The sequence below is a fragment of the Colletes latitarsis genome, chromosome 7 (genome assembly GCF_051014445.1).
Source record: "Colletes latitarsis isolate SP2378_abdomen chromosome 7, iyColLati1, whole genome shotgun sequence".
Lineage (NCBI taxonomy): Eukaryota > Metazoa > Arthropoda > Insecta > Hymenoptera > Colletidae > Colletes > Colletes latitarsis.
This window is the reverse complement of record NC_135140.1, coordinates 13,989,764-14,015,418: the sequence shown is the minus strand read 5'-3', so window position 1 is coordinate 14,015,418 and position 25,655 is coordinate 13,989,764. Positions and strand designations below refer to the sequence as shown.

At 35.0% G+C, this 25,655-nt stretch overlaps 7 protein-coding genes across 16 annotated transcripts; 3 read left to right on the top strand and 4 right to left on the bottom strand.

Moving 5' to 3' along the window:
- The first annotated feature begins 1,004 nt into the window (after nt 1–1,004).
- On the top strand, nt 1,005–4,691 carry LOC143343701 (uncharacterized). Of its 3 annotated transcripts, none has more exons than XM_076768859.1 (6): nt 1,005–1,338; nt 2,868–2,974; nt 3,054–3,171; nt 3,281–3,364; nt 3,618–4,022; nt 4,193–4,691. In XM_076768859.1, the coding sequence occupies exons 2-6, from the start codon at nt 2,924–2,926 to the stop codon at nt 4,663–4,665; spliced, it is 1,131 nt and encodes a 376-aa protein (XP_076624974.1). In that variant the 5' UTR covers nt 1,005–1,338; nt 2,868–2,923; the 3' UTR covers nt 4,666–4,691. The 3 variants fall into 3 exon arrangements, with proteins under 3 accessions (XP_076624974.1, XP_076624975.1, XP_076624972.1); XM_076768860.1 differs by lacking the exon at nt 1,005–1,338 and adding an exon at nt 1,668–1,811; XM_076768857.1 differs by lacking the exon at nt 1,005–1,338 and adding an exon at nt 1,985–2,060.
- Nucleotides 4,692–4,835: 144 nt separating this feature from the next.
- On the bottom strand, nt 4,836–7,729 carry LOC143343702 (AN1-type zinc finger protein 2A). 2 transcript variants are annotated; one of them, XM_076768861.1, is made up of 3 exons: nt 7,414–7,729; nt 6,515–6,826; nt 4,836–6,411 (listed from the first exon to the last, which is right to left on the bottom strand). In XM_076768861.1, the coding sequence occupies exons 2-3, from the start codon at nt 6,808–6,810 to the stop codon at nt 6,075–6,077; spliced, it is 633 nt and encodes a 210-aa protein (XP_076624976.1). In that variant the 5' UTR covers nt 6,811–6,826; nt 7,414–7,729; the 3' UTR covers nt 4,836–6,074. The 2 variants fall into 2 exon arrangements, with proteins under 2 accessions (XP_076624976.1, XP_076624977.1); XM_076768862.1 differs by having other exon boundaries at nt 7,447–7,729.
- A 480-nt stretch (nt 7,730–8,209) lies between these two features.
- Nucleotides 8,210–13,197, top strand: LOC143343769 (protein RCC2 homolog). Of its 2 annotated transcripts, XM_076768993.1 has the most exons (5): nt 8,210–8,280; nt 8,371–8,584; nt 9,409–9,649; nt 9,855–10,702; nt 10,783–13,197. In XM_076768993.1, exons 2-5 carry the CDS (start codon nt 8,384–8,386, stop codon nt 10,951–10,953), a joined length of 1,461 nt encoding a protein of 486 aa, XP_076625108.1. In that variant the 5' UTR covers nt 8,210–8,280; nt 8,371–8,383; the 3' UTR covers nt 10,954–13,197. The 2 variants fall into 2 exon arrangements, with proteins under 2 accessions (XP_076625108.1, XP_076625109.1); XM_076768994.1 differs by lacking the exon at nt 8,210–8,280 and having other exon boundaries at nt 8,556–8,684.
- Nucleotides 12,280–12,767, bottom strand: LOC143343516 (uncharacterized). The gene is made up of 2 exons (XM_076768491.1): nt 12,580–12,767; nt 12,280–12,480 (listed from the first exon to the last, which is right to left on the bottom strand). The coding sequence occupies exons 1-2, from the start codon at nt 12,754–12,756 to the stop codon at nt 12,280–12,282; spliced, it is 378 nt and encodes a 125-aa protein (XP_076624606.1). The 5' UTR covers nt 12,757–12,767.
- LOC143343515 (uncharacterized) lies at nt 12,822–13,688 on the bottom strand. The gene is made up of 2 exons (XM_076768489.1): nt 13,134–13,688; nt 12,822–13,037 (listed from the first exon to the last, which is right to left on the bottom strand). The coding sequence occupies exons 1-2, from the start codon at nt 13,587–13,589 to the stop codon at nt 12,822–12,824; spliced, it is 672 nt and encodes a 223-aa protein (XP_076624604.1). The 5' UTR covers nt 13,590–13,688.
- Nucleotides 13,689–14,155: 467 nt separating this feature from the next.
- LOC143344153 (ras-related protein Rab-18-B) lies at nt 14,156–16,568 on the bottom strand. Its single transcript, XM_076769914.1, has 4 exons — nt 16,347–16,568; nt 16,153–16,270; nt 15,346–15,663; nt 14,156–14,847 (listed from the first exon to the last, which is right to left on the bottom strand). Exons 1-4 carry the CDS (start codon nt 16,421–16,423, stop codon nt 14,686–14,688), a joined length of 675 nt encoding a protein of 224 aa, XP_076626029.1. The 5' UTR covers nt 16,424–16,568; the 3' UTR covers nt 14,156–14,685.
- Nucleotides 16,569–16,749: 181 nt separating this feature from the next.
- Rhogap93b (MyTH4 and RhoGAP_KIAA1688 domain-containing protein RhoGAP93B) lies at nt 16,750–25,505 on the top strand. Of its 6 annotated transcripts, none has more exons than XM_076769906.1 (12): nt 16,750–16,860; nt 16,943–17,157; nt 18,226–18,330; nt 18,756–18,894; nt 19,698–19,862; nt 19,930–20,455; nt 20,577–21,131; nt 21,217–21,591; nt 21,745–21,933; nt 22,073–22,929; nt 23,005–23,448; nt 23,580–25,505. In XM_076769906.1, exons 2-12 carry the CDS (start codon nt 17,144–17,146, stop codon nt 23,772–23,774), a joined length of 3,564 nt encoding a protein of 1,187 aa, XP_076626021.1. In that variant the 5' UTR covers nt 16,750–16,860; nt 16,943–17,143; the 3' UTR covers nt 23,775–25,505. The 6 variants fall into 6 exon arrangements, 5 of the variants coding, with proteins under 5 accessions (XP_076626021.1, XP_076626022.1, XP_076626024.1 ...); XR_013080069.1 differs by lacking the exons at nt 16,750–16,860; nt 16,943–17,157 and adding an exon at nt 18,103–18,149 and having other exon boundaries at nt 23,580–24,522; nt 24,597–25,505; XM_076769907.1 differs by lacking the exons at nt 16,750–16,860; nt 16,943–17,157 and adding an exon at nt 17,245–17,343.
- The last annotated feature ends 150 nt before the right edge of the window (nt 25,506–25,655 follow it).

The following is a 25,655-nucleotide window of genomic DNA, read 5'->3' as shown; positions in this document are numbered from 1 at the left end:
CATAAGAAACGATTCGTAATTTAGTCAGAGCGATAGACAGTTCCATAACGTTCAATTGGTATCACGCGACAAAATAGAAGTGGGGAGAGCAATTTTAAATAGTTCTTACCAGTGGTCATCACGGTCCGGCACTGGTCAGTAGTGGTCAGTAGTGGTCAGTAGTGGTCAGTAGTCGGATCTGCACTGGTCAGTAGTGGTCAGTAGTGGTCAGTTCTGGTCACTCCTGGTCAGTCCTGGTCAGTCCTGGTCCCCAGAGGTCAGCGCTCCTCGAATGGCCTGGCTTAGGCCCGCGAGACCGAATCCCCCTGGATGCTCCAGGGGTACTGAAGAATTTGTCTAGCGGTAGTCTTCGAGTGGGGAAGTCGAAGAGTGGGGAGAAAATGTCAACGTGAAGAGTTAAGAACCGCTTGGTCTAAAGAACAACGGTATTTCGATTGGTCCCACCTCTCGACCATTTCTGGATCTTCACTGGACTACTGACCTTGATGGTGGTCAATCTCACTGTTGACCACCAGTGACCATAAGCTAGTCATTGTTGATCATCGGCTCATTAAAACCATTACGAAGATTAAAGCCTTCTTACGAGGATCCCCGTACAATTTGATGCATGATCTTTTTAACATTTTGTTCCACTTTGGAAGAATGTATCTCATGTTACAAGACACTCGTGATAAAGCGATAGCGTTCATCCCACTAACGATAGATTTATTCTTTACCTCCTGTATGTGTAATAGCTATACATGGGTTGGAAAATACAAATGCCTAGGCAGTTGAAACTCAAAATCATATGCAGGTTGATACAAATTGGATGCTGTTTCGAAAGCAAGAAAGAAAGGCTCACATTCGCCTTCTTTCTTGAATTCCCGAAGCTGTCCAAAGCACCTAAGCTCACGTACACATGGCTGTGGATTGGTGTGCGTAAATGGTGGGGTAAGCTTACACTGGGCACTGGTCTGCCATCTGATAACATTGTTATAAATCAATTTTTACATTTATCAAGACACATATATATATAACCTCCGTATCTGTAATATTACTCATTTTCTATTTGTTAATTTTTATTAATACGTGTCTTTTTGTACATCAGTTCGAACAATTGCCAAAGTGATTTTAACGATTTTAACATCTCGTCAGTTGAGAAACTATTCACTGAATTAGTCTGATAGCAGACAGTTGTAACGTGTGCGTAAGTTGGTAATGTTGCGAGTGACACGAAAATGGTAATGGGACTCTAGAGCTCCAGAATAATAGGCCGAAAAAATACATTGAGTGTACTAAATATAGGCCTACTCGTATATCTCGTCTGTGCCACTACCTTTCCATGATTTCCATTGAGCGGTAACGTACACGTTATTATTTTACAAACATTTCAATTATTTTGTCATGTAAAATATCTGTACAATGACAGAAAGAAAATTCAAAGTAATTGAAGAAAGTAGAACATCAGTGGAAAAATAACAACAACCCAACGAAGTATTACCTATATAAAAGTCAAAACTCAAACAAAATAAACATGTAAATTCAATACATACATTAATTACATGAATTAATATTATTGCTTCTTGTCGACAAGTAGCTACCAGTGGGCAGCACTGGTCGGCATTACTCAGCTGTTCACTGAAACAAAAAAATCAATACTCCTGGCAGTTTATCTGGTCTCTAGTAGAGAGATGCATGATGAAAGTTATCAATTAAGACTGTTTTGCCTACAAAAGGACTAATAATAAACATTCTTTGTTATAAAATTAAAGAATTATTATATGAAATAATACAAAACTTTGGAAATAAATCGTTTGAATATAGTTTATTAAGTAAGACTTTAGAAATTATTTTCAACCGATTTATTTTCTAAGTATTCTATTATTTCAAATAATAATTCCTTAATTTTAAACAGAGAATGTTTATTTAATATTTAATTGAATTTGTATTTGTATATCTTTTGCCAATATTGGCAAATATATCATATTCAGTTTTATTTCGAAGTTATTCCGTATCAGAGATGTTCAATCCATTGTCAGAGTTGTTCCCTATTAGGGGAGTTCAGAAATATTTCAGAAAATGTAATTTTCTTCATCTTCAAAGAAACCCAGGTTGTCTTTTTTGCAGCATCTTAACCATTTAGCATCTTCTTGGCCGTCTTCGATCTTGATTGAATGTAAATCTTGAATGAAATTCTTCGTTTCTCTTATCGGTCCGTCTTGCTTGGGGGTTGAGGGATGTCTCCCGCGGTCGCGCCAGGGAGCTCGGGTTTTTATGCACTATTGCAACTTGTTGGGACCGACTGTCGACCAATCGGAGCTTACCAACTGGCTGCTGATTGGCTCGGGGGTCGTTAGTTGATAGATATGATCAATAATTCAAAATAAAATTAAAGAATTATTACTTGAAATAATGGAATACTTATAGATATACATAGAATTTCTACATATTCTTCATCAAAATGTGCGTTGTTTGCATTTTGAAACATTAAAATCCTCCAATCCGTTCAGAAGTTATAATGTTTTAAACATACGCATGAAATTTCAAGCGAAAATTTCTGTATGAGATATTAAAATATTTCAAATCATTCTGGAAAAATTATTCTCGGTTGCGGGGGTTAATTACAACCATTTTTGGTCAATAGACATACCCCCGAAATCCTACGCAATTTCAAGAAAAAAATTCGAATAGATAGACTTTTTCGACGAAGCGGTCGAAGCGTTAGAATTTGCGTTGATATATGCTTCTGAATTAATAAGCATGATTCGAGACGCAGTTATCGAAGCAATTATGTAAAACTGTCATTTTTTTATCTAGGAAATATCTCGTATGAACTACATCTAGAAACTGTAATCGCTTACTGTGTTAATAGACTTTCTTTATTACAGTCTTCCATTGCTTGAAAGTATTGTATTTAAAAAGTGTGCAATTTCATAATTGGAACATGTATTACGAGGAGAGCAGTCGTTCAAATTTGACTTATAATAATGAAAATGTAAGAGTAAATATATAAACTTGTTAAACGATCAACATTTCATCATGAACCTTCATATGTTTGATAAATGTTTTTACAGGCAGTAGTCATTGATCTTCGAAGTGATACTTTAACAAAACCAACTAGAAGAATGAGAGAAGCTATGTTCAATGCAGAAGTTGGAGACGATGTCTTTGAAGAAGATCCAACTTTGAAAAGTAAGCTATCATGTATAAACGTGAAACGTTTTGTGTAATAATGTAAAAGTTGATATTTATATTAATATATTTTCCTATAATTTTGATATCTTTATGATCAAATTTTTAGAGTTGGAAGAAAAAGCAGCTGAAATGGTTGGAATGGAAGCTGCAATATTTGTATCTTCTGGAACTATGGGTAATTTAATTGCTAGTAAGTATAACGTATTAAATGTCTAATAAATTAAGCAAAAGAAAAGCAGAAGTGTTAGAGAATACTTTCTGTATTCTTTAATTTCATTCCATCATGAGGGTGGTTAGTTGGACTTACGGCTACCTGAAGCAATTTATCATTGTAGATGGTATTAATGTTTATTTATTCAAACAACATTTATGTAAAGATTGTATGATTATTTAAGTTAACTATCGTTTGATTCGTTTAATGATGAAATTTTATGGAATTGTAGTAATGAATCATTGCGAAATGCGAGGCTGCGAGGCGTATTGCGGTGATTCCGCGCATTGTTTGCTACACGAACAGTGCGGTGCTTCTCAAATCGCGGGTGTAAATCTCAGACCGTTGCGGAACAATTCTGATGGCACGTTCGATCTTGGTGAACTTCAATCTAAACTCCGAAAAGACCGACACCACGAGCCAATTTCGAAACTGGTTCTTGTAGAAAATACATTGAATGGAAAGATTGTTCCGCAAAGGTGGATCGAGGAGTTGGTGACTTTCTGCAAGAAACACAATTTAAAGTTACATATGGATGGGGCAAGATTGTGGAACGCGTCTGTAGGGTCAGAAATATCCGCGAAGGAAATCGTTTCGGGCTTCGATTCCGTGACATTCTGTCTCAGCAAAGGCTTAGGTATATCTTTTCTCTTTGATGGTGTAATCTGTCTTTATTGCGGTATCACGATTATTAGTTATAAAATGGTTGATTTTATTTCTTGACAAACGACAAGACCGTCGGTCTCTTAGCAACCACGCTTACAGGGGTTTAATTATTTTTTTGAGGGGCAACTGTTTTTTATTCAGGTGCTCCGGTGGGTTCTCTTCTTTGCGGAAATAAGGAGTTTGTTACTAAAGCGAGAAGAACGAGGAAAGTATTGGGTGGTGGAATGAGACAAGCCGGTATTCTTGGCGCGGCCGGGCTCGTGGCTCTCGAAGACACAATTTCAATATTAAAAGACGATCACAGGAGAGCTTTCCGTCTCGCCTCTTCTATAAACGAAATTCATTCGATGATATTCACGGTTGATTTAAGTACCGTACAAACGAACATGGTTTTCGTAAACGTTGATTACAATGTTGTTTCCGCGAGGAAGTTTGCTAATCGATTACGAGAAATTCGCGACGACAACGAAGACGACAAAATTATTGTCAAATGCTTGGCACTGACCGAGTCGTTCGTTAGATTTGTACTTTTCTATGAAATCACGGATACTCAATTAACATTGGCTATTCGAAAAATTAGTTACGTTATCAAAAATTTGGACCCCAACGTTTAATTGTTATCGTCGATGCAATTCGTGTTTACTTCTATGCAAATTATTATTGAGTTTGAAGAATATTTTATTATAGATAATATAATGTTGAGCAACGATATCATTTAATTATATTAGACGGAGGAAAAACGAACTTCTCAGGACCATTTTACAAAGCCAGTGTAAAATTGAACAAATGCAGATTTAAAATACAATTTTTTATTCAAAAAGTAGAATAGACGAATATAAAGTCAGTTAACAAAGCAGTAATGCATGGAGAAGTATAGCTTTTAAAAGGTATAAATTACTTAGTATTAGAATGGTTAAAAAGTACAAGTAGAAGAATACAAATATATTAAGGTTAAAAGACAAAAATTGTGATAGTGATTTGATTTTGATTGTATTCGAATTAATTATTATCAATATTATCGATTAATTTAATCTTAATTGAAAACGTTGAGTATGTACATTCGTTTCTGTACATTTAGAATTGCTTAAGGTTCTGGCGAGATAAAACGTTTTGCTTAGATAACAAATGTATATCAATTATCAAACTATCTATATAATAAATACTTTGTTGGATTAACAAAGCGTTTTACTTCCTTTAATATGTATAGTTCTTGTTATAAAAAGCAAACTAAAATAGTATTTGACCTGCAAGTTTTATTATTTTTCGTTTATCTGCGAAGTTGCATTTACTTGTTTACAAAAAGAGATTCAAGAAATACTAAGATATTCTATTAGTGAGTGTTGCATTACTTTGTTCCTACATAACTTGTATGATGCGTGTTAATCTAATTCCACTATTGATCATGATATGTGATTTAAAAAAGTTTTACATTGCGTAATGATCGTCCTAAGAATCCGCGCGAGTAAAACTTCCTTAAAATTGTAAAGTGCTGAAGTTACTTGAAAGTTTATAAATTATTAATATACTATAGTCGGGACAAACTTAACTGACCACTCAAATACATTATCCTCACTGCAAATCGCGCCAAGTACGAATCTAACTTTTAAGCTATCTCCGAGGGACGGAAACCGTGCGTTTCAATAGTTATGAGAAGGAATGAGAAACGAAGCGGCATGAAAAAGAATACATAACCTACCGATAACTCGAAGCCAAAGTTGGGCAAATTTTATTCTTGAATATCGAATAAAAATGATAGAATTTATGAGCGAATTCATCGATAAAACGTACATAAAAATTAGTTTACGTATCGATCTAAAATTTCTATTCGTTTTTCGCAAATAAAATTTGCCCAACTTTGTCCAGTGCGGTCAACTTTGTTCCAACGGTAGTAAATATTGTTTCAACTTGTTCCTTATCACAAACAAAAGATTAAAGTTTCAGAAAAAAGTAACAATTTCTCTAGATTTGTGCGGCTGAAAAATGTACATCGAGTGTTTTGAAAAGTTGTACAAAATGGAAAGATTTAAAAAAGCCTACATTTATCTCTATTTCCGGAAGGTACAGCCTCGAGCGGTCGGTGGGTAGCTGTTGCATCTTCGTCCTGCATGGAAGCCTGAAGAGCCCTAGCAAGAGCTTCATCTTCGCTCATACTGCCTTGGTAACTCTTCATAATTTCACCATTTCTTTTATTAGCTTTCATATTATTTTTTACAGCATCGAGTCGTTTTCTTCGAATGGCTTCTTCCTGGCCTACGCATGTATGGTCCGTTGGATGTCTATGCTTTAAACAAAAATTCTCACTGCATTCGGAACAACGTACTTGAACTATTTCTTTGATTTTGCAACCTTTGAACGAACATCTGAAAAAGAAAACTGATGACATACTAATACTTAAACTTCTGTAGTAAACGTATTTATCATGAAGTTGTATTTTAAATGAAATTTATAATCGCAATATTTTACCTATTTGAAAATATTTTCTGGCCAGGTTTTCTTAAATCTGATTGGCATTCGTTATCAATGTGTTGTCCTACTGCAATGTCTGGTGGGTCGCCTCGTTTTATAGGTACTGGCGTATTACAAAGAGGACATACTGGAACTTGAAAGTCTTTCTTATATGCGCTCGGACAGCTATGATTAATATATGATACGTGTTCTGTACAAAATATTGAAGCACACGCATCGCATTTCATTGGCAAGAAGTCCAATCGATTGCAACTGCTTTCTGAACAATGTTCACCTAAATTTGGGAATTCCATCTTCGGTCAAGAGAATCTAAAATAAAGATTAAACCTTGTATTACAATAATATTCCAGAAAATAATACCATTAACAATTTTTACATTTTTAACTGTCAATTGTTTAAAAAATATTTTTAATTTTGAAGTATACAATTGTAACTTCAAGTTACATTGTTCAAACATTGAAAAATTAAAAATTTGTAAATCCTAACCTTAATTTATATTTTACATATTTTGCATAAAGTTTATAGTTCTTTGTGATTATACATATTTCGTTGAAAGTTTACAATTATTCAAGAATATTCAAAATTAAAACATTCCATTCTAGCAAGTGTGCGTATAATGACAATCTGAAATTATAAATTATAACCTCCAACTTTCCATATACTATTCAATAATTAAAATATCAAAATTGGATTAAAAATCTTTACGACGAAACAGTACAACGTAAAAAATACATATATGAAAATGTATAAAAAAAAAAATTGTGATAAAAATTTTAAATAATTTGAAAACTTTCGAAATATTTATTCAAATAGGATTTTAAATAAATGCGTATTTAAAATAACGTTTAACCATACTTCTAGAATGTACGTTTAACTATTAAAACTAATATTTTTACCTCTATCATATAACACAAAGTAACGAATATCACCTTGAATATTTTAATTCTCTTTGTTCTTATAAAATTATCAAATTCCACCACGAAAATAATTTCTTCTTTAACTCTACGACTACACTAAATTAAAAAAAATTAAACCATACTTTATTCGAATTATTGCAAATGACTATCTTCTCGAATTTGATTGAATATATATCGAAGAAAAACGCGAATTAAGCATGACATTGCTTTCAAATGTATGCTGATTCGACAGCTGATTAGAGCTTCACGAGATCTCGCAATTCGAGATGATACAAAACTTGAATTTAAAACGAAATCTTAGTCATTCGAATACAATTATTCTTATTTATTTACGGAAGCGTGACTCGAGCAAGAACCAGAAACGCTTCAAGAAAAATTTTTCTTTACTTTGGTTTTCTTGTTTTACACGTAGTATATAATACAGACTATAATTAATCGGAAAACAGGCAAAAAGAAAAATCGATTTTTTTAAGTTCCTACAGTAGGGAGACCTTTTAAGAAATAAATGTTATTTTTTCGAATAAGCAGTATTTTAATTCGCTATTAATTTATCAAATGAAGAACCTAAGGTCGATTGAAATAAACTTCGGCTAGGTCTAATTTAATACAATAGAAAAGCAATGATTATAATAACGTTACAAATTTCATTTTTAGCGTGTATGTGTTGCACAAATCGTGGTCCAATTTCCGCGTTCCGCGAATCTCGAAATGAACGGAACACGGAGCGCGCCCTCGGCGATTTACAATCATAAACTCGAGTTTGCTTTGTACTTATCACTGGAGCATGGTTTTATTATGATTTTTGAGCGCCAGATGGCCGCGTTTTTGTTGTCCATTTGTCGAACGGTACAGGTCTCAGCGCCATTACATCGATAAATGTCATTGTATTTGCGTCCCGCGGAACCGATTTTCTAATCGTTAATAAATTTTAAACAGAGGATCCACCAATATGTCGACTAAACGAAAAATTCCGATGAGCAAGAAGAGTCGTGGAAAATCGAGAAAGGTTGAATACGACGAAGAAGACATCTCCAGTGAACATGATTCAGATGTCGATGACGCCGAGACCGGTTCGAATGCTGACGGTGAGGACGCTGCCGAAGATGACCTTACCGATGTCTCCAGTATTCCAGAATTGCCGCCACCTGAGGTGATATTACTTCTAACTTTCTCACATGCTTGTTTATCTCAGGTAGAGGGTATATTGGGGTCCGACGGGTCAGAAAACAACGTTGGCATTTGCAACGCTGGTGGGTTTTACAGCCAGTAAAAACAATTATTTCAGAAGATCGTGTATCGTTATTTCTATTCTTAATATATCTCCTTGCTCTATATTGTATCAAAAAGTCAATGCATAACTTTTTAACAAGCTCTTGCGCATAACTTTCTCTGATGAACTGGAATTTTAATGTCTGATTAAATTAGGTCTGATATGTTTGACTTCTGTAGATATTATAAGTCATGTACAAAGTAACTGATCTAGTTTGAAGATCACAACTAACTTGTTTATAACAGACTGTATAAAAAAATCACGTAAACAGAATTTGTATGAATTTGAAACACAAAGATTATACTCAAGCTTTTAAAAGAAATACCAATTTCATTTTGAAATTAAGTAGAATATAACAAACTAATTGAAAAGGTATTATTATTCTTGGGTTATCGGGGAAAAGCTTAAAACGTAGGAGTTATTGAATCTCAACAATTGCTTATTGGATTTATAAAGAATAGCTCTATAGTTGGTATTTAAGACTTGATGACAGTCTAAAACAATACGTATTTTATTAACATCTAAGTAATCATAAACTTTAAATCCTTTGTATCATAATCTTATTAAAAATAAAATAAAATATATCATTTAGTTATATAAGCTTCTTGGTCAATGGATAATTTGGGTTACAAGGTCAAAAATTGAAGAATTATTCTATCTTTGACGAAGTTGTTTGACTATTCGGTCGTGTGTTTCTGTTACAGGGTGGATGGGGTAAACCTGGAACATTGCTCATGTGTGGTCTTACAAATTGGGAGATGGCTGGTCGCAAAGCTCCACCGAAAGGAGTTAAAGTTAACATAGGACGCAGTTTATGGACACCCCATACTTTTAAAAACCTCAACGGCGCACGGGTCAGATTGATTGCCTCTGGTCCGGCTGCTTCCCATAGTATTATCGTTACCGAGGATAATAGATGCCTTGCTTTTGGTAGAAATGATAAAGGTAAATGAAAAAAAGGTAATCAAGACTTATCTTTAAAATTAAGTACTCTGATGTAAGTAAATACATACTTCAAAGAAACTGAAAACTTTGGAATTTGTTAAGCTGTACCGTTTCTCTTGGTGCGGCTTAACAAATTTTTTAACACTGTATTAATTCTACGAAGATACGTTACGTAGTATATTATTTCATGAAATGATTTTAATAGGTCAGTTAGGTGTCGGCGATGCGAAACGTCGGGACGAACCTACTGAAGTTACAGCATTAAAGGGGCATACGGTTATAGCAGCATTTTGTGGTCGTAATCATACCTTATTTTTAACAAGTCGTGGCATAGTTTTCGCCGCCGGAGACAATAAATTAGGTCAATGCGGCGTGGGAAAAACTGACGCCTGCATTGTCTCGGCCACTAAAGTAAAATATTCTGGTCCGCCTATAGTGAAAGTAGGATGCGGTGCAGAATTTTCAATGATCCTAGACATTAAAGGTGGTTTGCACTCGTTTGGAAGCCCGGAATATGGAGCCTTAGGTCATAACACGGATGGGAAATATTTCATAACAAATACAAAAATGGCATTTCATTTTGAGAAAGTGCCTAAGAGAATCGTTTTTTACGTTGAAAGATCGAAAGACGGCCATGTTACGCCTTTAGATCGCGTCGAGATTACAGACTTCAGTTGCGGTCATTATCATACCGTCGCGATTGATAGTAAAAACCGGGCATTTTCTTGGGGATTCGGTGGTATTGGCCGTTTGGGTCACAACGAGCAACGAGACGAGTTCGTGCCCCGTTTAATTAAATTCTTAGAGCCACCTAATCGAGGTGTCAGAGCCGTGCATTGTGGCAGTACATATAGTATTGCTATCAATGTTCATGGGACAGCCTTAATGTTTGGACAAACGAAACGTACCGGAGAAGCCAATATGTATCCAAAACCAATCCAAGATTTGTCTGGCTGGGAAATCAGATGCGTTGGTTGTTCCCAAACAAGCGTAGTAGTTGCAGCTGACGATTCGGTTATCGCTTGGGGCGCTAGTCCTACATTCGGCGAATTGGTACATAACTTCATAACGATACTTACAAACCTTTGAACGCCATTAAAGTAAATTTCTTGTCCTTAATTTATTTATTTCAGGGTTTTGGCGAAATGCGTAAATCCTCGACCACTCCAATGGAAGTGAAAGCACTGGAAGGTTTATACATTACTGCCGTCACGTGCGGCATTTCTCATACGCTTATGATTTGTCGCGATGAATCCGAAGAAGAAAAAAATAAAATCAACAAACTTCAAGTATATTCGGTTTAAATCGCGCGGTTCACAGTCGTAAAAGCAAAAGCTACCAAATTATCACGTCGGCGTGTTAAGAAATTTTTTTGTTCTCATTGCAAACATTATCATATTTACGATCAGATTATAAACAAAAAAATACATCGTTACGTTTAATGATAATTATTCCAATAGCTTAAAGTATAGCTTAAAAGATCTGCGAGTGGTTTATTAATAACTGCTCAGACCTAACCCAGACTGCAAGAAACGTCCATACAAAATAGACTTAAACTATTACTTACTATGTACTTCCATCTTTACTTAACGTACGAAGGAAAGTTCACCATAATAGAGAACCCCATTCTGTTAGTAGCTCAGGATATAGACCAAACGAATAGATGCAAAACTATATTTTGATACGTTGCTATTTTATTGATGTACTTTGTATCTTTGTCCAGAATGAAAATAGTTCACGCGCGAAGAAGAGCGTGCCGAAAACGGGAAAGAAATCGTTATGGAATTCATCAAGTAATATCTTTACATTTTTCTTTTCCTTTTTAATCTACTATATGCAAATAGTCTGTATCATTGATTCATTACAGTAGTACCTGAATCATTAAATCTGCAGAAATCGTTTTTATATTTTATATAATAAACGCATAGAGAAATATCATTGATGTCGACATTTTATACACTCTCGGTATCTCTTTATTCGAGGTCACAACACTTTCAGTTTCATCCTTTGATATTATTAAGGGCAATGCTTTCATGAGATCAGCATTGTTTATCATACATTTTGAAGTAAAGATTGCTTTACGGTTACACAAAGAAAGTCTTAGCAAAGAGTGTACATTCTTAATTATAATAAATGTGGTCAGAGCACCACACGTTATCGGAATTCGCGTATACGCATTTGTATTTAGATTATCCGTGTCTCGGTAGTAAATATAATCGAAATTTTATGTATACTTTTTTTAGATTTACCGATAATGTAACAAACGAGAAAAGAAAAAGAATTAATCAAACTCACAATGACATAATATTTTTATATCATTTAAGAATTGAAATTAGTATCACTGCCATGATGTATTTAGAGTGTATCCTTAATTGTGAGGTTGAATATTCATTCCGTGCCGTGCATATTACTTTTATGTGGATACTATGTCGTTTTAGTAAACTTGAGACAAGTGTACAAGACAAATTATAAAATAAACGAATTTTTTAAGCAATTTTTATTAAAAAGTGTTCTGAACATTTATATTTTAAGAATGGTTTTATTTATTAATACATTAATTTAACAAAAATTACGTATTTGTGAAAATTCTTATTCTCTTAGCTTAGCTTTTTCCACTTTCTTCGTGTATTTTAATCTATTCCATTGATTTTACAAGAACTACATATTTGTTGGAATTTACAAATTTCGTACTTTCTTGCCAATTTTTTTGTACACTTCCAACATTTTTGTTGGATATGACGCGATGTCTGATAATCTTTGCAAACAGTACAGGGAATATTTTCCATAGCTTCCTCATTGAGACTTTTAACCAATTTTTCTTTCATTCGCAGCTATATAAAAACATCGTTACATAGTATTAAACATTTGTATTATCGCTGAAAAATAAGGGTACTATTTTTTAAATATCGAGAATTATAAATAGTGCTAACAATAAGTTTATGATCCATTGTTACTGTGGCTAATGCAATAACTTCGTAAATAGTATCTTTTTTAGTTTGGATAACATTATTGTTTTTCCAACGTATTAGTTGGTATGCTATGTAATGTATTGGATCAGATGGTCCATATTTTAAAGCCTTTGCCATTGCCCACGCTACAGGCACCATAATATTTTGTCTATAATTGCAAAGAGCAAGGATAACAAATTTTTAAAAGTTTAAATGTTTAATAATTACCTTAAATAATTATTTCTTTGTACAGACAATTCTTCCATTATGTTTTTTTCTGTTCCAAGGTGACACTGAGAATTGCATTGTTGAAAATAATCTAGCATATTAATTGAAGTAGAAGTGCTCCTTGAATTACTTGTTTCACAAATATTGTTTATTATTCCAGAACTATTGGTTTCTTGTCCCAGCATGGTTGAATTACATTCACATATTATTTCCTACATGTTATACATAGCATTGTACATAAGAAAACGCAACGGTACATACAATAAAGAAACTTGTTAAATTGTTTATTATTCAAATCGTATTTAGACCTCCATGGCAAGGCCCTTTTCTTCCGTTTCGTCATATCCTATATTGCTTAATATTTGCTCGATCTCTTCGTTAATTCCGTACTGTTCTATGAATTGTACAACATCTTCTTTTATTCCAATATGTTTCAAAAACTGAATTATTTTTGGTGATGCATGAGTAACAGGTGATTGCCAATTTATAATTCCAGGAACATCAATACCATTTAATAATAAACGACAAAGGATACGTGGACTTTGAGAGTCTACTCCATATATAATTATATGCCAACATTCTGATTCACTTAAACCTGTAGATCTTAAATTTGCGATAAGCTCATCGCTGAATTTGCTTGTCCACGTATCTTGGAATTGCAATGTGTATGGTTCTACTTCAAAGCTTTTGAAGTAGAAAAGTTCACAACGATTAAGTCTAATTAGCCCAAGTTTCATTGCTTTTATAATGGTATGTACGGACATACCTAAAAATTGTCTTAAATTAACAAAAAGTTTGTTGAAGTAAAATTTAGCTTCCTCTACCTTCCTTTTGTAATGTTTTTAAGACATGTATGCTATATAATCCGCTCTGGATAGCGATCCATAAACGTCTGTTGTTTATGGTATATGTAAAAAATCTTTTTGCATTTGATTGATTACGAATAAATTGTTTGAGTTTATACGTTAGTAGTTTCAATAATTTGGTCTTGTAATCAGGAAATTCTTTTCTAACAGTATCAAATAGAAAGTATATTATTCAATTTTTAATTTGGCAGAAGCGCTTTGAGCTAATGAAAATGCTGTACATTACTTTATAGTTTCTGTGTAATCATTACTTTTCTTCTTACTCGTATACCGATTAACGAATTCAAATTGCTTCATGTTTCATTTATACGCGTACAAGCCCGATTAATTTTACAAATGAAATAAAAATGTCAAAAAAGAAAATAATTATTTCCGTTAAATTCATTAACAAAAGTAACTTCAAGTGACTGTATTCAAATTATTCGATGAAAATCGAGTAAAAGCAAACACATTAGAAAACGATATTTTATGTACAGAAAGTGCTTTATTTACAAGTACATTATAATAAAAACAATTACTATACATTCGTTCATCACAAAATAAACATATGTGACGGTAAAATACTAAAGAAACTTATAAATACTTCTAGGTGACTGAAACTTATATGTTTTTCGTTTTTATTTATTTGTTGTTGATTCTGTTACTTATAATTTAGAAAATATGTAAACGCTTATACAAAAATGCTATCAATTATAATACAACATCTGCTCGAGATATTAATGAAGTTCTGTCAATATTTATTAATCATTGAACTATGCATGTATGCAAGATATATTTACACGAATACAAATTTACTATCACAAATACCTATATAAAATTTAATTATTAAAAGCAAACTCATATATCTTTCATACATGTGTAAAACGTTTCTTTCCATGGCATACGTAAAACATTAACGTGCTGTATTATTATGCATATTTTTCGTTATAATTCTTATATTTAAAGTTACAACTTCATCATATGTATCGTCAGCTGAATTTTATATCACAATTAGTTAAAGCAGATTGCAAGAACAGTTTGAATATAGATCGACAGATTGGGAATCATTTGGCGATTGTATTCCTCTGTGACCTCTGTGTCTTATACCTCCCATGTTACCATTACCATACGATTTAAGAAGCGCGTGTCGATCCCACAGACCTGGTGTTTGTATTATCTGCGACGTTACATAAATTTTTTTAATTCGATGTTACTTTTGATTTATAATATACAGTAGTGCCCGCATAAGTGACCGCATTTTTGCCCACTTAAGCGTCCACGGTTATCCCCCACTAATTCGTAGTGTTGCGTATACCTGGTATCCCTACACGGCAATGCTCGTCGGATACATAAATTCATCCCCTGATCCCTATCATGTCCTTTTTGCCCCTTAAATAGGAGCTCCACACGAGAACTGAACACTCTTAGTCTTATCTCCGTCAAGTGTGGGACATATTTGTATAAACTTCGAACATCGAGCGTGTCGAGCGTAACTTGACACCGATCGTTATCGATACATAGTTTCGGATGCCAGCTATCATATCTCATTTGCACTTTACCCCTTTTCTTATCACCGTTGAATTCTGAGAAGTAACCATACCCACATAAATGACCGCGGCCGGTCCCGAGCGTGGTCACTTAAGTGGGCACTACTGTATATAGAATTATAATTTACCTTTTGTACAAGTTCTTCGAAACAACATTTAATTCCATCGGACGTTTTGGCGCTACTTTCGATATACAAAGTTTGATGTCTTCTAGCGAACTGTAAGCCTTCCTCTGTGCTTACTTCTCTATTTGGTAAATCTATTTTATTACCAACTACCATTTTAACAATATCCGTTTTATTGCAATAGGTATTTAATTCATTAAGCCATGTTTCTAACTTCATAAAAGTAATTCTGTTCGTAACGTCGTACACCAATATAGCACCTTGACCATCTCTATAATAACTGGGTGTTAATGTACGGAAACGTTCTTGTCCAGCAGTGTCCTATAACAAAAGTTTTATTAGTTATGTATTTGTGCAAATAATACATCAATATCTGTCAAATTGTAGGGACTTTTAGTTGCAAGATTATTCTTACTACTTCCTCGACTAGTTGGCATAGAGCAAATAATAAAAGTAGGTTTTTTTTATAGATTTTACTTCACCTAAATAAGACTCCACTGATTGTTTTATATTTTTTCCCCAACGAAAATAGGCAAAACTAGGCAAAGTTTATTCACAGATTCATTGGTAAACTAATTTCTATTATATGTTGTTTGTATATTAGTATCCGTTAACAGATTTTCAAAACTGTTATTTGTTATTTATGAATACTTTACTTAATGTTCTACACAGTTAAGCAGATTGATAAGATAAAACAAAGTTTTCTCTCGCTATCTTCCATGGGATACAGAAGCCAGATCTCGATCAACTTCAAATTTGACAGACATCGCTGTATATAAAATTGTTATGATAGGCTTAATTAAAACTGACCCATATAGCAAGTTTCACTGTATTGCCATCAATTGTAATCTGTTTAGTTTTATAATCCATACCAATTGTACTCTGCATATAATCGAAGAATTCATTCTCAGTGAATCTAAGTATAATGCTAGCAAAGGTAACAATGTAAATATATTGATTCCAATTACGTTATAAACAACCAATTAATACTTTTCGATAAATACCTCGATTTTCCAACATTTGATTCACCTATCATTAAAAGTTTTAATACTGTCAATATATCTTGATCCATTGTATCCATGGTTAGTACCACTGTGACAAAATTTAATGTAGACACCTACTGTTCTTGTTCGGTCGGTGCAAGTCACTGTTATTATTTAAGTAAAATTGTAGCGACAGTTTACAATATTTCCCTAGCTTCGAGGAATTGCGCTAAGCAGTTGGTATACGACTGCAGCGTCACTTGTTGACGAGGCACGGAAAAATGATATAACGTTGTGGCATTGCTATGTAATTATAACTTTAAAATTTTACTGTAAAAAAAAAAAGGAAAATAGAAAATACAAAACCAATCGAGGGTTCCAATAGGTTAGAATTTAAACACCACAAGGAGGAAATCTACGCTATATCATATTTATTTCAGTGTTTACGAGATTAATCCTCGCGAAAACCCGTAGTAAATTATATTGCCTTGGACTAGTTTGGGTTATGTTTACATCAGAACTGGACTCCGGCACTGTTAGTATTAAAAGTGGCTGTGGGGTAGCACTATGATAGACGTGTTTAAAACCTCGGATAAAGTAAATTTTCGTTTGCATAGTGGTAGAACGATAAAATGAACAGTAGAAAAAAAGATGGCCGCCGGTAGACTGTCATGAAGGGTCTGTGCGTCGCTCGTACTCATGGAAATGGGACGTTGCGACATCCAAGTGTCACTGTCGTGCTTACGAAGTGTCACAAAGTGTTTTTGAAGTGACGTGCAATGTTTTGTGCCGCTTAAGCTCGGGACCGATTCTCCGCGATGGCATCCGACGGGTAAGAAGATAATTTTCTATTTCTAGGGAAATGGAAATATAGACAGGGTATAGTGGCTATGTTTCGCAGATCGATAGTGAATTTTTTTCTCAGCGACCCGTCCCAGTTTTCTTGGGAGAGAGTTTCGTCGTGTTCGTAGAACTCCAATTGTGCTTTTGTGCATTTAATATTCGCCGTATCGACTGGGTGGGTCTTATCTCTCGCGATTCTTACACGTTTTACACCTCGTACGCGTTATTGGACTTGCGTTTCTGCCTTTTCTCCGTCTCTCTCGCCACTTTCATTTTTTTTCCCCTCTGAACAGAACTATGTATGTTTAAACGAATTTCTGCTACCAATTTCAGTCAATTAAATGGATAGCATGACATCAGACAGTTGCGCGTATTGCGGCCAGCATTTCTGTCAATTTATGGTTATGGAGGTGGGGGTGAACACCCTTTTATTATACAACGACACTTCGCTTGATTTTACGTATTTTTTTACATCGTTTCGGTCTTTCCTAATGCTTTTCTCTATTTAGTAGTTGTTTTTTACGAAAAGAAACTTCCGATAAACCGTCGTTTGTCATGCTTCGTTTTGCTACAGATTTGGCAGAATGCTATTGATTAATTATTTATAACTTGAAGCGAACTTGCCTTGTTTTCATTAAAAAATTTTGAAAATTTAATGAACTTATTCTCTTCGATTATGAACTCTCGTTTATTTGATCTTCGTTTTAACTATTAAACGCGTTTTTGTTATCTGCATTTTTTTACTTTGTTGTACTATATTTAGAATTTTTAATTATAGGAATAAAAAGAAGTAACTAATTTATCTCATGTTTACCCTATATCTATTAATGGTTTAACGTTTCTATATGGCATTTTATCAGTTTTAAATATCATGATATTTTATTAAATCAATAATTAAAACATTTTTTAAATAAATGTTTAGTTATAGAAACCCTACAATCTCGCGATAATGTTAAATTGTTTTGTTCGGATTGACGATCTGTAATAAAAATTTATATAAATATTAACAATATATAATTGTAGAATAAAATATTAATACAATTTTTTATAATTACAGTAGAATGGAATGGGTGGAAATTATAGAACCACGAACCAGAGAGCACATGTATGCCAATCTTACAACTGGAGAATGTGTATGGGATCCTCCACCTGGTGTACCAGTGTAAGATATAGATATTACATCCTATGTAAAAGCAAATATTTCAAAAATGTTCAGACGCGCTAATAGTACATTTATTGTAGGGAAAACATTTTCGTTGCAGCTTAGTTTGATTTTGTTATTTTAGTTTAGAGACAATGCCATTATAAAATAGATGATTTTGACAAGTAGAACAATTAATTGTTTAATATTATGATGTATTTTAAAATCCAAGCGAAAGTTATCTTTGTACAAGGTTTTCCTTTTGTAGCTCTGGAAGTATTTACAAACCATAAGATTTCTATTCTCGATGCATGCTTTGAATATAAACGATCCATGTGGCCTACATTTTATAAAGTTTAATTATGAATTCTTTTATGGTAAATTTAATGATTTCTCTGATGCTACATATTTCAGTGTACAGTTCACTGCTGTGCTTTTAATTACAGGAAAAAAACAGATAACAATCAGTGGTGGGAATTATTTGATCAAAATACTTCACGCTTTTATTATTATAATGCAACCTCCCAACAAACTGTGTGGCACCGTCCAAGCGATTGTGATATCATACCTTTAGCAAAGCTTCAAGTAAGTGGTTCACGTTTTATAATAAATATTTTATTTGGAAAGATGATGGTGTTAAGAGTATTCACGATATAATATTGGAAATATGATGTATTTTAGATAATGATAAAATCTGTTTAAATTATATATGCCTGGGATTCCTTTTATATGCTGAAAGTATATCGCGTAAAAAGATTATGTAGAAATAGTTCAAATTTTATTACAAAATTACGCAAATGCAAGCAAATCATATTAAAAAATATTGTGTAAAAGGAGTCCTAGGTGTATGTTTGTTTAATGGGCATAGTATTTGGTTTATTAGACGTATCAACTTTGTGGACTATTTATGTACATATAATGATTTGTATACATTGATGTAGCTGCTCTGTGGAGATACAAGTGTGCAAGCCAGCTGTTCTCCTTTCAGCTATAAATAGATGTTTGTAACTAAGAGAAAAAACCGTGGTTTATATCATACCATATAATAACCTTGATAATCTCGTAAAATTATAATATTTAGAGAAGCTGAAAAAATACAATAATAATATCGTGCATAAATTAAGAATTATACAAATATGATATTTCTTACTTAGTTTTTAGCACAAATAAATCCATATACTTTATCTGTAATAATACCATAAATTTGTATTCCAAGCAATCGTGGCAGAGGGATTTCAATACCTAATATTTATGCATGTACCATTTTTGCTTTTAATATTACACTTATACAAATAACAATTTTAGTATTATCACCATCACAAATCAATATATAAAAAAAAATTATTGTATCTTGTTATGTGCAAAAGCTCATTGAAAACGTGTGGTAGACATTAAAACAGAATACTGAGCCAGCGAGCAGCAGCGGAATCAATATTCAGAAACCGACCGAGCCAAGAAAGAAAGAATCTGTATCAACGCAGACACAAACGCCTTCCGTTAGTCGATCGACACGGTTTAGTCATCAAGAAAGTTCTAATTTGTCTTCTTCGTTGGTAAGTTCCCTATTTCGGAAATATCGTGGGATAGGAGAGAAACGCTGTAATGTGTTTTTCCTTATAGCAAAGTGGTAGTGTAAATAAAACACGAACATCCGGTGTTGGCATAGACCTTCAAACATCTCCTCCTTCGCCGTCTCCGTCTTCAAGACGGCATCATCATCATCATCATCATCACAATAATAGGCATCATAGGCATCATGAAGTGCCCACAGTGCGTCGTCAACATAATCATTCTCAGGACTCCGGGCGTTCTAGCGACAGTTCTGTTTCTCACAGTCGAACGTCGTTGGAATCGACTGGGTATCGATTGTTGGATTCCCCGCACCGTCACCACCATCGTTCCGCTGCTCAAACGCCGACAAATCATGCACAATCTTCGCCCAGACAGCACAGCGGCACGTTAGAAGCTAGACACAAAAGTGGAACTCTGGAAAGCGTGAAGAATCAGAAGTCAGTGCCATTGGGCGAACCACCGCCATTAGGTTTATCACTTTCAACTAGTACTCCTCTTTTTAAGAAGAAGTCATTCGTTGATTCGCAGCGCGAGGGTAGAGCAGGAAATTTAGATTTGGAAAAGAATAAAAATGGTAAGAATGTGAGTTAAATTTCGTAATCTTTTAAGTTACGCGTTACTTGTATCCGATTACAAAACAGAATAGAAAAGATAGAAAAGAAAAAATAACTTCATTTGCATCTGTAACTTTGTAGGTAGAGAAAGTAGTAGAGGTTCGTACGGTCCTGAACCAAGCACTTCGCCATATCGTGATTCGTTGATGGAATCTAGGATATTCAGGCAAGAAATGCCTCCATACCGTCCGCCAGAAGTTCAATTGAGTCATAGTTATAAATCGCAGGGTGAAAAGTATGGCTCCCTGGTGGAAAGTAGTAACCGTTATCATAGAGATAGAGAAAGAGAAATTCATCACAGAGAAAGAGTAAATAGTTTGGACAAAACAAACACATCAGCCTTTTATCCAAGTTCCATGCATCCGCGTAATATGAATAAACAAGATAATACTGGTAGTATAGGAAGAAGGCATCACGGTTGTTCGGTGTCCCTTTCGGAAGCGAACGTTAGAGATATGTACGGCGGAATGTTGACGGAAAGAAACGAACCGTCTAAGAGCCTTTTAAGGGGTACTGGTATCTTAAGCAATGCGTCGAAACAGAGAAGCCTCGAGGTTGCAGAAAGAGAGAGGGAACGCGAACGCGATACAGAAAAAGAGTATAGAAGAAACACGGCGTGTAATAATTCCTTGGATTGTAAGTAAATTTCGTTGGCCTTGAATTAAGCATCAGTCTATTCTATACGTATAAATATGGCGTATGCATATATTTCTTTTCTAAGGTGGACCACAACCATTGGCTCGCAGTTACAGTTTCGTGCAGCAACAAAAGTTGCAGCATCTGCATCAACAACAATCAAGAAGGAGAGATAGAGACGACGATTCTATGCACGAGCGTTATTTAATAAGTCAAAGTCACGAGCAACCTAGACAAAGACTTAGCAGTAATACTAGCAGTAGCAATAGCAGTAACAGTAGTAGTAACAGTGCGGTAGGCGAAGAAACAGAAGGTCTTACGGAAGGGGACGACGGAAAAAAGAAGAAAAGTAATGGTAATCCGAGTCCGCCTCCGTCTCCGTTTTATGGAAATCTGTTATCCGACCCGGATCACTTGTTGCCACTTCAACATTATATTCTTCAACAAGCAAAACTCTCAGGTACACGATTATTTTTCAATTTTCACCAAAGACAACTCTATAAAGAAGTTACCGGTTGGTTATTTTCGTTGCTCGATCTTTTGTCTGTTGCAATTAGCTTGAATTAAAATGTAGAGTATCTTACGCTGTTAATATGTTGTTTGAATTTTCTAGGTTGTTACAAGTTTGGAGATCCTTTGTTAGCGGAAGAAGGTGATGATTCCTTAGACGAAGAAGGTGGGAGAGGCGAAGGTATCGGCGGTAGAGCCGACGACGATTCCGATGATCAGTTTGCAGACGACGAGGCAGCGAGCAACCAAGGTGATTCTTCTAGCCAAGAATACCTCGAAGATCACTATGCAGGTTAATCGTTGTTATTCGTAGAGAAGTTGGCTTGTGATCGATACACATACAAAAAATATTAATATATATTTGTGTGTGTGTGCGCGCGCGTGTGTTCATATAAATATATATATGTATATATCTGTAATTATTATTATAGATTTGGGTACTTACGATACCGCAGGCTTAGCGACTTATTACAATACCGCTGATACCCTAACGAGGCCGCAAGTACGACCTCCATCGCCTCCCAATATCGTCACACAGACGGAGACGCGCGATAGCGTGACAACCACGAGACAAACAACACTTCCAGTATCTACTATAAGTTTTGTTCCTACCATCGGTACCGGGGTCGACAACACCGACACTGACGAGGCAAGGCGAAACGATAGCGCGGGCGGCGGCGATATCGAGAAATACGCACAAGACAATCTTAATTTGAATTGCGGCAGACCGAAGGGTCTGAGATTGTTATTTCGGAAAAAGTTCAGCGTCCGGGACATTCTCAGCTGGTCGAAGGATCCTATACCGCAACCTATGCTCGTAGTCGTGGACGGTGAGAAATTGCTGAAGCGGGAAGCTTGTAATCTGTTTAGGTTGGTGCAAGTGTACATGGGCGATCGAAAGGCTAACCTAGGAATGACGTTGGACAGCGTGGCTATGGACATTGTAAATACTGCATTTTCAAAGCCACCGTTGCGAGACGAATTGTACGTACAGATTTGTAGACAAACTACGGAAAATCCACGGAAAGAAAGTCTGCGTAGAGGTTGGGAGTTGATGGCCATATGCCTGGCTTTCGTGCCACCCAGCGCCACGTTCGAGCCTTATCTCGAGGGATACATGAACAGACACCGTGATCCCAATTTCCAATTCTCGGAAGTGGCCAAGTGGCCGATTCATGTACAAGTTAGTCATTACGCAACCGTTGCCTGTCGGCGTTTGCAACGAATTGGGGCACACGGCAAACGACAACCTCGCAAGGCAACTATAGAAGATATCGATCAAGCGAGAGTATGTTCTTTGTTATTATTTATTTATTTTTTTTTTTTTTCCAACGATGAAATAAACATTGATTTTTTACTATAGATTCAAATTTTCCGAGCATCCATGTTCGGAGCAACGCTCGCGGAAGTAATGGCTCTGCAAAGAGACAGATTTCCTAATCGAGAGTTACCATGGATACAAACCACATTAACGCGTCAGGTGTTGGCGTGTGGCGGTATCTTAACCGAAGGTATCTTCAGGGTATCCGCAGATGCAGACGAAGTGAGCGCTTTGAAAGCGTGTTTAGATAGGTTCGAGGATGGTACAATTTCGGCAGCTTCTCAAGATGCACACGCGCCTGCTTCTTTGTTGAAACTATGGGTTCGCGAACTTTACGAGCCTTTGATACCTGATTCATTTTACACAGAGTGTGTATCTATGAGACACGACGACGTTGAAGTTTCTGCAGCTAATGTCGCTGCGCTTGTAGACCGACTACCTGATTTGAACCGTCGAGTTCTGTGCCACCTGATACGGTTTCTACAGGTAAATATTTTCAGTCGCGTATATCCAGGGAGATACCGGTATTCCTGAACTTTGGTACAAGTCCCTGGGCGTTTCCCTGCTTTCCCATTGTACATACGTGTTGCGCAACGTAAAGAAATATTACTTTTCAGATATTCGCGAGACCAGAAGTGGTTGCACGTACTAAAATGGACGCAAATAATTTAGCAATGGTGATGGCACCGAATATATTGCGGTGCACCTCTCAGGATCCCCGCGTGATCTTGGAAAATGCACGAAAAGAAATGGCTTTTGTTCGTACTCTTATCGAGTCGTTAGAAACTGCTTGGGTCGATGATCTTCACTGACCTATTTTATTGCGCTAGAAAGAAAAAAAAAACGCTCTAGACTACTATGCCAAATGAATCAGTTGTATATTCACAATTATTATTGTTAGTTCTTTCACTGTTCTCTATTATTCTTCACCTTGTTTGGTCATTATCACCAGCCCCCCCCCCCCCCCCCCCAATAGTCCTATGAATGTTCGTAATGGCAATTTAGCGCTAAAGTCTTACCAAGCTAATCATCAGCCCCGCTCCTCGTTTTCTATTTATTATTTATATGCAAATTATATGTTATACAGATAGAGATTATTAGATTATATTATGTATATCACTATATATCGTATTACGTACAGAGCGTTCTAAAATTATGGAACAAACAGAAATCGAAAAGCACTTTTCCATTTTGCAGTTCGAGGCTTCCTTTTCATCATGTAAACAATTTAAATTTGGAGATCTGAGATTTTGAAGACTGACTGTGTCGCATCGCGAGTCAACCGTTTGACAGCGAGCAAGTTCTACCCCCCTTTTCCTCCTCCCCTCCCACCCTCCTACTTCATATGTTTATTAGAATAATATTAAACCATCGGAGAGTTGCTCCTTCGATGAAAATTATTGTAAAAACGACTTCGTTCGGACCCCTTTTAATCCTGATCCAAATATTATACAATGAAAGTATTTGTTTCTTATAATAGTTAATAATAAAACGCTACTTTAAATGTAACAATGACGAAATTTAAGTAAGATTTTTTTTTTTTTTTTTTAGAAATTATCTGTTGAAAGAATGCGTGTCACTTTTCTCGTGAAAATGATAACGGGCCAGGTATCAGCTGGGTAAAGGATAGAAAGAGAATACAAATAAATTTTTATGACCGTCGCTATTATTTTTGTTCGTTCGTTTGTTATATGTCTATTTGATAAAAGACTAAGAATTCAATCGTTATTTTCAAGGAGTTAACGACGTAAGTGATTTTAACTTTTATTTATATGTTCCAACTGGAAATATTTGTAATAATATATATACGTATATATACAAGTTAAAAGACGCGACTACGTTATTTTAACGAATAACAATCTTCGTTGTACAAGACAAGTAGCGTGTATGGGTATTTTGCATTGTCAGAAAATATTGATCTCGAATGTTTGAAGAAGAAATTTAAGCAAATAAACCATCTTCGCGAATTAACGTGGATATAAAAAACTGTTAAAATAGTTACTTCGATAACATATTACGCCTGTTTGTAGAATTTAATTATGTGCACTATTTTTCTGATAACAGTTATATAAATCTTACAATAGCTGTTTTAAATACTGTTTTCCGCTTTATCCAATTGCGACGTTTGTTCGATGTATTGATCCTAGTCTTCGTGCTCGAAATTAAGTATTATCCTCTGTTTCATCCAAAAAAAAAAGCATTCTTAGATAGCAAAATGATGGAAGAATTATTCGATTTCTATTAGGGGTGAGAAATTTAAATGCTTCGTTCAGCGCCATAATTCTCGAACACTCTGTATTTTACCAATCTTTGTTACCGTGTTGACCAAACGCGGACGGCTTTTTTACTCGATTATTGTTGAATCTCGTGTAAGATAAGAATCATGTGTTACCGTGTATAGCTGCACTCCGCGATGATCTTTTTGTATAAGCGACGAATCGACGTGTACAACGTTTATCGAGGAGTAAACATTGCAAAAAATTAGCAAGCTGTACAAGTGTGTTTTTTTCCCCGCAGCATTTAAACGTTTATTCTCGTAAAAAGAAAGACTATCATACTATTTTTTTAATAAGAACGTACACCGTTAAAAATTCCGATCAGCAACTGCGACGTCGCGTCGTTTGCGTATGCCAATTTATATTTTAGACTCGAAACATTTATAAAAGTTATTTTTAATATTTAAGACGTGTTAA

Bases quoted from the DNA above. Each gene is read 5' to 3' on its own strand.
- LOC143343515 (XM_076768489.1), bottom strand. From the start codon at position 13,589: ATGTCCGTACATACCATTATAAAAGCAATGAAACTTGGGCTAATTAGA. The intron at 13,038-13,133 runs GTCTAAATACGA...TATAACATGTAG, and splicing joins AAAAGGGCCTTGCCATGGAG to GAAATAATATGTGAATGTAA.
- LOC143343516 (XM_076768491.1), bottom strand. From the start codon at position 12,756: ATGGTGCCTGTAGCGTGGGCAATGGCAAAGGCTTTAAAATATGGACCA. The intron at 12,481-12,579 runs GTTAGCACTATT...GTTTTTATATAG, and splicing joins CAATGGATCATAAACTTATT to CTGCGAATGAAAGAAAAATT.
- LOC143344153 (XM_076769914.1), bottom strand. From the start codon at position 16,423: ATGGATACAATGGATCAAGATATATTGACAGTATTAAAACTTTTAATG. The intron at 15,664-16,152 runs GTCAGTTTTAAT...CTTTTGTTATAG, and splicing joins CAGTGAAACTTGCTATATGG to GACACTGCTGGACAAGAACG. The intron at 14,848-15,345 runs GTAAATTATAAT...GTAACGTCGCAG, and splicing joins TCGAAGAACTTGTACAAAAG to ATAATACAAACACCAGGTCT.
- LOC143343702 (XM_076768861.1), bottom strand. From the start codon at position 6,810: ATGGAATTCCCAAATTTAGGTGAACATTGTTCAGAAAGCAGTTGCAAT. The intron at 6,412-6,514 runs GTAAAATATTGC...TTTCTTTTTCAG, and splicing joins CAGAAAATATTTTCAAATAG to ATGTTCGTTCAAAGGTTGCA.
- Rhogap93b (XM_076769905.1), top strand. From the start codon at position 18,118: ATGTTAAATTGTTTTGTTCGGATTGACGATCT. The intron at 21,592-21,744 runs GTACACGATTAT...TGAATTTTCTAG, and splicing joins TCAACAAGCAAAACTCTCAG to GTTGTTACAAGTTTGGAGAT. The intron at 23,449-23,579 runs GTAAATATTTTC...ATTACTTTTCAG, and splicing joins ACCTGATACGGTTTCTACAG to ATATTCGCGAGACCAGAAGT.
- LOC143343769 (XM_076768993.1), top strand. From the start codon at position 8,384: ATGTCGACTAAACGAAAAATTCCGATGAGCAAGAAGAGTCGTGGAAAA. The intron at 9,650-9,854 runs GTAAATGAAAAA...TGATTTTAATAG, and splicing joins TTTTGGTAGAAATGATAAAG to GTCAGTTAGGTGTCGGCGAT. The intron at 10,703-10,782 runs GTACATAACTTC...TATTTATTTCAG, and splicing joins GTCCTACATTCGGCGAATTG to GGTTTTGGCGAAATGCGTAA.
- LOC143343701 (XM_076768857.1), top strand. From the start codon at position 2,000: ATGTTCAATCCATTGTCAGAGTTGTTCCCTATTAGGGGAGTTCAGAAA. The intron at 2,061-2,867 runs GTAATTTTCTTC...TCTTTATTACAG, and splicing joins TCAGAAATATTTCAGAAAAT to TCTTCCATTGCTTGAAAGTA. The intron at 3,365-3,617 runs GTAAGTATAACG...ATGGAATTGTAG, and splicing joins TATGGGTAATTTAATTGCTA to TAATGAATCATTGCGAAATG.